The sequence below is a fragment of the Limulus polyphemus genome, unplaced genomic scaffold, assembly GCF_000517525.1.
Source record: "Limulus polyphemus unplaced genomic scaffold, Limulus_polyphemus-2.1.2 Scaffold7200, whole genome shotgun sequence".
Lineage (NCBI taxonomy): Eukaryota > Metazoa > Arthropoda > Merostomata > Xiphosura > Limulidae > Limulus > Limulus polyphemus.
In genome coordinates, this window is record NW_013672810.1 from 11222 (window position 1) to 23501 (window position 12280).

Genomic DNA, 12280 nt, shown 5'->3' on the forward strand with positions numbered 1-12280 from the left:
AAACAAATACTTTACCTTACACTCGAATTTTGAGGTGTCTGATTAATTAACATAGGTAATTACGTCTCATTTAAAAATTACACCAGATATAATGTAAAACGGAGGAAAATAAGTAGAAATCATGAACATACAATTTCACCGTTTATTCTTCTGGGAGGGGTGGAGGCAGGTATGGTGATATTTTCACAGGATTTTCCAATGAGCAGGGCGTGTTCAACAGGGTGACGTATGTGTGTGTTGGGTGGGGGGGGGTCGGTTGGAGAGCTCTGTTTCCAGCACCATCACCAATCTGGTGTGCAAGGATTTAGTCTTTAACATTTTAAAATTCTTCCTGTATTGTGACTGCCTCTGAGATGAAAGTGTTAATTGTTTTTGGGCAGCGTCAGACACCTCGAAGATGTGAAAATAGAGTCTGAGACTACTCCAGCTTTTCTAATAATTAACAAGAATGAATGGACATTTCTCAAAGGTAAGCCTTTCCCCAAAACTAACTCTTTCTTCCTTCTGCCCTCCCAAATAGGTTGTGAAAGAAATATTAGAATAAATAATTCACAAAGATGCAAAATGAATCTATATAAATATAACAGCACTGTCTGTTGTATGTCCATGCAACTACTTCCCATGATGTGGATGGATCTTCACCAAAATTGGTATGGACGTTTATTAGGTCCATGTGGGGGTACATACAAAATTTCAGTTTTGCATTTTGCGTTTTGCGGGTTTTATGGGCGTTTTTGTGGTTTTTTTTACCACTACTTCGCCTGCTCCTCCCCAGTGTGACAGCGATATTTCGGCTGACTTACAATGCTAGAAACCGGGTTTCGATACCCGTAGTGGGCATAGCAGAGATAACTCATTGTGTAGCTTTGTGCTTAACTGCAAACAAACAAACTACTTCGCCCTCTCTTGATGGGTCTTTACCAAATTTGGCATAATAGTTTGTTGGGTCAATGTGGCGATACATGCAAATTTGCGGTTTCATATTTTATGTTTTGCATTTTTATGAACGTTTTTGTGTTTTTTACAGTTGCATATAAGGGAAGCAATTTTTCATGTCCTAAGATAACCTTTCATTAATCATGAATTTACGTAACTTCCGTCCAGGGGACGGTTACTCCAACTAGTCATAAAATAATATAATACTGTGTGTAGGAGTCAGAGAACAATAAAAAACACACAAAACGGAACAAACTGTCAGAAGTATTGATATTAGAAAAACTAGTTTCGACACATTCGTGTGTTCTCTTCAGTTTCACGTTGTTTTCTGCTAGGGAAACTGGTCAACAACGCATGTAAAATAAGGCTGAAAGATTCAACAATTAAATCTAACTAAACTTTTGCTATGAAAGAATATGAATATTATTAAAACAACAAAACTTCATTCAATGGTATCTTTGTTTCTAATTTATATAGCGACATTTTTCAAGTGTACGGTGATCGTTAACAAGTACAAAAAACATAATTCATATTACGTTTCGAGGGAACACGATTAATGTTTAAGTCGTTTTTTGCTTATTATATAACAATAAAGTAATTTTTATTCTGTAGATGGCATCCTGACCTAAGTATGGCTTTTGGTATTCGATGTATACATACTCGTACTCACGGGAACAAAACGTATATTGTAATTTAATAATAATAATAGTTTCTTGTTTTTCCTAGGAGATATTGTTATTGATAAGCAAATTAGTCCTAAAGATTTTCCTTCAGAGTTATATATTACGAATCATTTTTTTTATTATTAAACAGAAGTTTAACTTAATTTTGAGTTTGAGTAGGTAAGTCCGTTGGCTAACACAGTTGAAACACTGGAGGATCATTTACTTATTACAATTTACAATATTAATAAGTTGAATAATACAATTTAATTTGGAACCATATGTTATCCAGGTAAAATATCAGTGGGTTTAATACTTTGTGGTGCAGCCTTTGTCTCATGTAGGACAATAAAAACTCTTTTACACCTTGTATGGACAAGGTTGTAATCGTGGTTTCTGGGATCTCATTCTCAGCCAATTCCTGACACAGATTATCTATTAGTATTAGTAAATCCTGAAAAGTGTTTCTAAGGGATTTGATTAACGATAGCCCACATTTGCTGAATTGAGTCTGTATCCAGTGATTGGCCAGGTTGTAATCTGATCCTTCTTTTAATATCAGGTGGTGTTTATAACTTTATTTAGGTAATGACTATACACACAATGATCACCATTTGTTCAACTGGCTAGATTGATGGTTGATATATATATATATATACATGATTGATCATGTGTTCCTGAGTATTTGTGTGCCACACCATATAACAATGCTTTGTGAATTTGTGGTGTAATACTAATAGTAATAATACTATTTCAAGGCATCAGTTTTAAGCTCTGAGGGTTGCATTAGAACCTTACCAACAATAACTGGTTTTCTTATCCTTTTTTGTTGTTGTTATGTGTTTCTCTTGTTAGGTGAAACATTGTGTGGAAGTGATTTTTTTTTGCATATAAATATTACTTATATTTCTATCATTGTCTAATTGCACAATGATTATTGGAAATAGGTATTTCTACATCATCTCGGTTAAATTTGATCAGATTATGTTAGCTCAAGGTTTGATTTAAAACTAAGGTTAGTGTGTGGCTCATCTAGTTGCTACTAATAATACATAATATTCCAAAATGGATTTGACTGTATGCAACTGTCATGCAGGTATTGTTAAAAAAAAATATATGTGCATAATGGTCATGTACCTGTTCTTCAAAACTTTATATATGCAATGGCCATGTATATACTCTCCGATAACTTGTGTTATAAGTGACTATGTAGTTCAAGTAGGTTAATTTAAATTTAAAACTTTCAAAATGTCGTGTACTTAGCCAAAATTATAATTGCCTGAATATCGGTTGTATAGTTGTTTTGATTTGGTTATGTACGTTACAGTGGTATGTGTATATATATAGAAGTTGGCTGTGTTTTACTTGGCTTTGTTTTCAGTTGACAGACCATACTGTGAGTTTGGGAACCTGGGGAACAGTTGGGACTTATTTTCTGAGGGGGTTGAGAATTTATCCTTTATTTATTTCAGCTGGAATTGTGTATTAATGCAATAAATGTACAAAATTGTCATTAATTTCATGTGTGTGTTTACATAACAAGTAATGCATTTGTTTAACATTTACACTTTTGTGTTGCTATTAAAAAAAAAACAGTTGGAAAAAATTGTTTGTTAGGCAACCCGCATCAATCACAAAACACCAACAGCCAAGTAAAATGTAAAAGCAAGCAGCCTCGTGATTATTCTATTTTCATAACACTCACAGCTGGTGATCTTACTGCCTGGATTTTAGAACAGTCTCTTCTGGAAACAAGAGGCTTTAGAGTTTAATCTGTCTAATTTTAAATTTTCCAATGGTAACGGGTATGATTACTAATGACAACTTACATTGTGAACTTAATAACAAAAATAAATAGCAAGAAAAGTGAAGAATATATTGTCAAGAAAGTTGTGGAACGTCCTTATTACCTCAGCATAAATCCACAGCATTCATTAAAATATTTTAAGTAAAAATCAGTGAAGAATAAAAAAAATGGGTATAAAAAACTTAAACTCAGAACTGAAATTAGATGTTCTTGTTCAGTGAAAAATCATAAATTATGGATTAAACTTTCAGTTAAAACATGCACAGAAAATATAAGATATACTTACAGTTAATTAAAATTCCAGTAAAATGTTGCATAAAGAACTATTTATAGAAAGACAATATATGTATCTACATATACAATAAAATAAAAGACACAAAGAAGTAAGTAAACTCTGTGTACATATGTTATTCATATACTTGTGCTTCGGGTAAGTTCATTAAAACTGCAAGACTGACGTATGGAGAAGTTTGTGATACTAGTTAATAATGTCACACCCACTGTGAAATTGCATCACATCAGACATGAAAAATACATTTGAATCTAGAAGATATATTAGTCTAAACTTTATTTTTTTTTTTAAGGAGAATGATCCATGGTCAGAAAATGTTGAAGAAGCTGGAGAAGTAAAAACAGCACATCAGGAATTGAAACAGAATATGAATCAACTAAATAACAAAGGTAGTATAAATTTATTTCTATATTTATATCCAACAACAGCATATGACAGATACATTTGTTTTTTCTTAAAATAAATAAAATCACAAAATAATTATAAAAGTCTACAAATTATTTGAAGTACTTTAAAAGACTTTCACAAACTTTTTAATCCTGATCATATGTATGGTGGCCGGAAAAATCTGAATAAATTAAGCCTAGTAGAAAATCGTTAACAAAAAATAATCCTTATCATAACAAGAGGCACTCAGGTTCTTAGCTGTCTTTCACTATTTTTTTTTATTGTGTGTTGTAATACAGCCTGATGAAGATCTGCACTTGTAGCTTGAAATGTCATCCAAAACTTCCAGGGCAGATGTAGTTCATTAACAGGGCCTTTCCAGAATACAACATATGTTCACAATGGATAAAGAATACTCAAGAAATTCCCAACTTAAAATCATTGCATGACATTTTCTATCATCACCTCAGCTGGTTTGATGATAGCTGATATTAAATAATTATTTTCTTTTATACATCTTATATTTTGGATTTATAATAACTGTTATATGATATATGAACAGCTGAAAACTTGGTAGCTCACGGGGAGAATCAGTGAACTATAAACGACATGTTTCAGTTTGTCTTCTTTATTGTAATATAGGGACATATCATTGTACACAACATTGTAAACTGTGTCCTGGGAAATTCCGTGATTTAAATAATCATAGAGAAAATAATCAAGGGTTCATATGAGGTGACATTGGAGGTCAGGATAGTTCACATCCATGGATGTTAGGGTACTTGCCAAAATATTTTACAAAGAAAATACAGAACAGTGCAGTGCACTGTTGCCAAGTTTTGTACCATTCACCAGGCGTAAGTCAGAGTTGTTATAAATACAGAATGTATAATTATAAAAAAAATCAATATTCTTGAAACTGTCATGGTATAACTTTTGTCATCCCTCCTGAGTTGTTAATTTGATATTAAACCTAGGTTTACTCAAACTGAAATATATAGAAATTGATGTTTGTATCAGATCAGTTTCTCAACTTGCAGTAACTATCAAGGCATATGTGGAATCAATCTTTTGTTTTTATGAAGGAATTTAGGTTTCTGCAACATGTTATTTATGTTTGTTGTAGAGTTTATTTGACACTTTGGTTTTGGATCAATGGTACATTCAGTTTAATTTATTATATACTTTTTTGAACAAATCTGTTCAGAGTTATTTCTAGTTATATATATGCCTTGATACTGTTCAAGAAATCTGAATTTTTTGTGTTTTTATGCATTTTATGTGTTGGAGTTTTCCTACAAGTAGACTAGACCAGTGGTTTATTATTAACAAACCACCTAAAATTTTTATAAATTCTCTGTGGACCACAGTGGGTTCTATGCACTATGCTGCCACTTTTCTGTGATTTAGCGATTTTCCGTGGACCTCCATGGTATACTGCCACTTGTGTTTCTGTGATTATGCAACCCTTCCATGGACCACCTGAAGGGAACCCATGGACCAAAGATTAAGCATCACTGGACTAAAGTGATGAATAGTTATTGTAAAGTTTTAACAATTTGTTTTTGTTTTTATTTCAATAGAAAAAAAAATGACAATGAACAGAATGAAATGTAAAAAAATCACTATATTTAGTATTTTAAGGAACAACTTGTATTATTAAGAATAAGGATAATAAAGCATCATTGTTTTCAGTTTTTATTACACATGTATGTAATTAATAATCAGCATGAATAGTGTTTCATACTCGGTTTCATGTATTAAATCATGTATGTGTAGTTTGGAATATTACTAAAAGGTCCCAGTAACTTTTTACGTTGATTTATGATGAATTAGTGCTGTGCAACTCAATTTCCTTGATATCGTGTGGACCACACGTTTGCCATTCTCCGATTCTATTCTTTGATGTACTGTGTTAGGCATGGCTTTCCAGCTCAACTGGTGAGTTTTCTTTTTCATAACTATTTAAGTGATAAATGATATAAAGCAACCTTTTTCCATCGTTTGATCGATTTTATGAAAATTGAAAACTTGTTAATTATTTACAAATATAAAATATTTGTTAAGAATATCCATACTGTGCACTACTTGTAATGGTTTTTCCATATCTACTTGGCTGCATTATTAATTCCTTTAGAAATGCCTAACTGTACAGTGGTGGTTCCTTCCAGTCAGGTGTAGTGATTAACATACCAGATTATGGACCCCAGGGGTCCATGGTCCACTTCTGTTGCCACAAAAAAGTCAAATTGTACTCCCTACTTTTGAGCTGTGGGTGCATTATTAGGGTGACAGTCAGATTACACTCTTCAATTACAAGAATTGGTGGATGCTGTTGACTGGCTACCTTCTCTCTAGCCTATCAGTTTAAAATTTAATGCAGATACATAGGTCTTGTGTAGTATTGTGTGAATATTTAGAACAAAAAATTTAATTAGAACTTTTTTTTTAATTTATTTAAGGCCAGTAAGATTTTACTCATACTACAGTTTTTTTATGTATTCTTTCCTTAGAATTTAAATCGAATTTTCTTTGAAACATTTACTCATTATTTTTTGTCACAGTTTTTAAACTAAATGATAATATCATCACCTACCTTTTGGGGAAGTCATGTGACTTCTGTGTTTTTAAATATATTATATATATTATTTTGTCTTTTCTATAAATATGTGTGTGTTGTTTGCTTTTTATTTTCTTGTTCTGCCATATACATCTTAATCTTTTCTTCCTTTTTGTTTATTTTTGGTACACGTAATGAGGAATCCCTCGTTCCACAAGTGTAAATATACCACCACATGACCGTTTTAAAAGACTTCTTTTTACACGTAATGAGGAATCCCTCGTTTCACAAGTGTAAATATACCACCACATGACCGTTTGAGAAGACTTCTTTTTACACGTAATGAGGAATCCCTCGTTCCACAAGTGTAAATATACCAGCAAGTCTTCTCAAACGGTCATGTGCTGGTATATTTACACTTGTGGAACGAGGGATTCCTCATTACGTGTAAACAGAAGACTTCTCAAACGGTCATGTACTGGTATATTTACACTTGTGGAATGAGGGATTCCTCATTACGTGTAAAAAGAAGTCTTCTCAAACAGTCATGTGGTGGTATATTTACACTTGTGGAACGAGGGATTCCTCATTACGTGTAAAAAGAAGTCTTCTCAAACGGTCATGTGCTGGTATATTTACACTTGTGGAACGAGGGATTCCTCATTACGTGTAAACAGAAGTCTTCTCAAACGGTCATGTGCTGGTATATTTACACTTGTGGAACGAGGGATTCCTCATTACGTGTAAAAAGAAGTCTTCTCAAACGGTCATGTCTTTTTACACGTAATGAGGAATCCCTCGTTCCACAAGTGTAAAATGTAAAAAGAAGTCTTCTCAAACAGTCATGTGGTGGTATAGTAATGAGGAATCCCTCGTTCCACAAGTGTAAATATACCAGCACATGACCGTTTGAGAAGACTTCTTTTTACACGTAATGAGGAATCCCTCGTTCCAGAAGTGTAAATATACCAGCACATGACCGTTTGAGAAGACTTCTTTTTACACGTAATGAGGAATCCCTCGTTCCACAAGTGTAAATATACCAGCACATGACCGTTTGAGAAGACTACTTTTTACACGTAATGAGGAATCCCTCGTTCCAGAAGTGTAAATATACCAGCACATGACCGTTTGAGAAGACTTCTTTTTACACGTAATGAGGAATCCCTCATTCCACAAGTGTAAATATACCAGCACATAACCGTTTGAGAACCACATGACCATTTGAGAAGACTTCTTTTTTACATTCCTTTTCTTTTCTTAGGCCCCATGAAAAGTGGTTTAGCCAAAATCTTGATTTTTTTTTCCAAATACGCTACTTTAAATATTTTACATTTATATTTTTAAATGACTGACATTGTGTGTTAAAGTCCAGTTTTAGAAGCAAAAATTTTAACAGAATGAGAACATAATTTTTAATTATTTTTTTTGTTATAACAGAAGATGATACAGACTCTTTAGTGTGACTAATCTTTAAGGAGACTCTACAAAATGGGTTTATCAAAACATGTTTAGCATGTTTGTAATAACTTTTAAGTTATGGAATTTTTTTGTGACAACAGAGTAAAAATTACTGTTGGTAGATGTACTGGTCAACATGTGTTTTGTGTATAATAAGTATATGTACTGGTCAACATGTGTTTTGTGTGTAATAAGTATATGTACTGGTCAACGTGTGTTTTATGTGTAATAAGTATATGTACTGGTCAATATGTGTTTTGGGTGTAATAAGTATATGTACTGGTCAACATGTGTTTTGTGTGTAATAAGTATATGTACTGGTCAACATGTGTTTTGTGTGTAATAAGTATATGTACTGGTCAACGTGTGTTTTATGTGTAATAAGTATATGTACTGGTCAACATGTGTTTTGTGTGTAATAAGTATATGTACTGGTCAACATGTGTTTTGTGTGTAATAAGTATATGTACTGATCAACATGAGTTTTGTGTGTAATAAGTATATGTACTGGTCAACATGTGTTTTGTGTGTAATAAGTATATGTACTGGTCAACATGTGTTTTGTGTGTAATAAGTATATGTACTGGTCAACATGTGTTTTGTGTGTAATAAGTATATGTACTGGTCAACATGTGTTTTGTGTGTAATAAGTATATGTACTGGTCAACATGTGTTTTGTGTGTAATAAGTATATGTACTGGTCAACATGTGTTTTGTGTGTAATAAGTATATGTACTGGTCAACATGTGTTTTGTGTGTAGTAAGTATATGTACTGGTCAACATGTGTTTTGTGTGTAATAAGTATGTGTGTTTTTGTGTGTAATAAGTATATGTACTGGTCAACATGTGTTTTGTGTATAATAAGTATATGTACTGGTCAACATGTGTTTTGTGTGTAATAAGTACGTTATTTTTAGGAATACTCCTATTGTCAATGGAAGAGAAGTGTTCTTCAGCAAGGAATCCTTCGACTTTCATTCTGTAGTTCATCATGATATGATACAGAGCTTGAAAAGAAAGTGGCAATCTAGACAATGTGGAGATGTTGACCACAAGGAATCAGACATCAAATCTTGGAGTTCGGAATCTGACAGTGAAGAGTGTTTGTCAAATACAAGTGGTTTAGGGTAGGTGAACGATAAAAACACTACCAGGTAGCTTTTGTGTCGACCCAAAATTTAAAAATTACTGTAGCTTTTATTACTAGATGACATTATAAATATATAGATGATCATACGAAAGTCTGGAATGTTGTAATCAATGAAAAAAAGTTAAAAGGAATACATAAGATATTTTTAATATTCTAATCATCAGTATGTTTTCCAAACATTAATAATTCTTTTATGAATTTACTGATCAAAGCACAACATTCTATACTTAATTTTTCAGACAAAATGTTCAAAAGTCAAGTTCGAAGAATAAGGACAAGTTACAACAATGTAAGCCTTATAAGACACCACAGTTTTCTAGCCTTTCAAAGCAAGAACATAGATGTTACTTAGGCCTTCTTCAGAAGTACTCATCGAAAGTTGTCCAGTGTCCTACTGAAGCTGAAAAAGCTGAGATAAAAAAACTTGCAGTATGTGTATTCCTTTTATTTCATTAGTGTTAAGAAATGGCATGTGATATATATGTGTTGTTTTATTCTTGAAACCTTACATCTAATTGATGCTGATCATAATATAATTGAATAAGGGATCCTAATGTGACATTTTTTACTTACTGGATTTATCTATTCAAATCATTAACTCACCCCAGGATGTACAGAAAGTTATTTGTTAATAAAAATTCTGTTGAGCAATTATTTTTGCCTTTTTATCACCTGTCTTTTTATAAGACAAATTGTGTAGTTTTTGTTCATTCTGTTTTAGTTTACATGTTTTTGTTCATCCTGGTGAAGTTTACAAGTTGTTCATCCTGGTGAAGTTTACAAGTTGTTCATCCTGCTGAAGTTTACATGTTGTTCATCCTGCTGAAGTTTTCTTGTTGTTCTTCCTGCTGTATTTTACAAATTTTTGTTGTTCTTGCCGTAGTTTACATGTTTTTGTTCTTCCAGTTATCATTAATAAATAAAATATTTACTTGAGTGTTCCTATAACTCTTTCAGTTTTACAAATGCTTAACATTTTCCTCAGTTTGTGTTTTGACAAGATTCTTGGCATGTATGTCCAGATGTGTCTTTCTCATTGTCAATTCTTTCTGGATTTGGAATACTTAGATAACCTTTAAACTCAAAATGTATTATTGGGGGGTTGGATTTAGTCATGAATCACTTCCTAATCATTTTATTGTATTTAATTACTTTTTATTTATCAAGGTAAATATTTGAATTGCTGGCCATTAATTTTGAAGTGCTTATTGATTTGATGAATACATGATGTCTGAACCTTTCTTAACACATTGATGCTGATTTTAGAAGAGTGGGATCTTATTTTCTCCTTCAGTTCCTCAATGCTTCTGGGTTGTTCAGTGTAGATGACTGACTTAAGATGCCTCCACAGGAAGCAGTCAAGGGGGTGTAAGATCTGATGACCAAAATGGCCATTTGGTGAAACCTTGCTGTCCAATCCATTTATGTCTAATTTAAAAATTATGAAGAATGTTTGAAAAATGTGCTTGCGTACAATCCAGTTGGAACCACAGGTCTTGCGTTAATGAAATGTTATCGAAAATGGACTATAAGAATGCCTGTAGCATTTGCCGATATGTTTGACCTGTCACACTGTCATCAAAGAAGTATGGAGTATTGAATCACTCTGGACATCCACCTCTGCCCCAGTAATGTGCATTATGGGATTGATTTGCTGTAGGAATCATTAACAGAACTCATTTTGACTGTTTGTATCATCACTGTGCAGTTCCTGAGCAAATTGCACTTGGTAGGGATGGAAATTATTATTTTTTTAGAATTTGCTGGATTGACCTCCTGGCAACTCTTGTCTCCTGTGACAGCTTTCTTACCAACTTCTTTGGGCTGTTTAGAAGATGATCCGATACCACCTTAGCTGTTGTTTCAGTGTTTGAAGTTTTTGGCCCGCTTATACGTGGAAGTTCATGGACGCTTCCTGTTACTTTGAACTGATTAATTTCCTTTCCAAGGTTCTCTGATCAGTTGGATGCCTCTCTGAATGTTGTTCATTAAATTCTGCCACATCTGATAAAAAATGAAGCACATTGCCTTCCATATGTTAAAACAAGGGTCATCCTCTCATCTTGTGTTTCAGCTGTCCCTTTCCTGGAAAGAAAAAATCAGCACCATTGTGTTAAAACAGGTTCAGACATCTTATATTAATTGTACCAATAAGTGCTTCAAAAGTAATGGCCAGCAATTTGAACATTTACTTTCATAAACAAAAACATAATTCTTTTTTATTGTTATTCAAAATCCCGATGGGGCATGATTTTTGTACCATTCTGTATATACTTATTGTTCTTTCATGACTAGACTTTAACTAGTTGTTGTCATGGTTACAACTATTAATTATTACATTAAGTTGAGTGTTGTAAATCAACTTTTCCAATTTAATGTCAAAAGCTTCACTAGACACTGGCACATGGGGCCTGTGCCCCTACTCTACTTGACAGTGCCTCGAATCTCCAGTTGATGTTTTGAAAATAAGAATAGAAAAACATGATCGATATTATTCCGGCGCCTATTGGCCCTAGCTCAATATCTTTTAACTATCTAGAGATGGCTCTGGTCAAGCTGGTGGCTCACATAAAATCTCAAACTTCACAAAATATCAGTTCATTTCAACAATCACTACTGACACCCGAGTTGGACTACACCTACAGTTGGCCAACAAATGTTACCTTTATAGCTTTCCAAATGGTTTAGCTGGTTAATTATAATTTATTCATCACTAGGAAACAGTTACCTGGTGTTATTTAGTTGTAATACATAGCTGATCCAGTGTTGTTTTGGAATGAATACATAGCCGATCCGGTGGTGGTTTGGAATGAATACATAGCCGATCCGGTGGTGGTTTGGAATGAATACATAGCCGATCCAGTGTTGTTTTGGAATGAATACATAGCTAATCCAGTGTTGTTTTGGAATGAATACATAGCTAATCCGGTGCTGGTTTGGAATGAATACATAGCCGATCCGGTGGTGGTTTGGAATGAATACATAGCCGATCCGGTGGTGGTTTGGAATGAATACATAGCCGAT

General features: G+C 33.3%; 1 protein-coding gene across 4 annotated transcripts in view; it reads left to right on the forward strand.

Annotated features, from left to right (window-relative positions):
• Positions 1-1550: 1550 nt before the first annotated feature.
• Positions 1551-12280, forward strand: part of LOC106474420 (little elongation complex subunit 2-like) — a 24842-nt gene continuing 14112 nt past the window's right edge. Inside the window, exons 1-5 of one of the 4 annotated variants that reach the window (XM_022402721.1) lie at positions 1551-1565; positions 3990-4086; positions 5921-6025; positions 9024-9233; positions 9496-9685. In XM_022402721.1, coding sequence (XP_022258429.1) covers positions 6006-6025; positions 9024-9233; positions 9496-9685 — 420 coding nt within the window. In that variant the 5' untranslated portion in view covers positions 1551-1565; positions 3990-4086; positions 5921-6005. The other 3 variants (XM_013935113.2, XM_022402720.1, XM_022402719.1) reach the window with 3 other exon arrangements.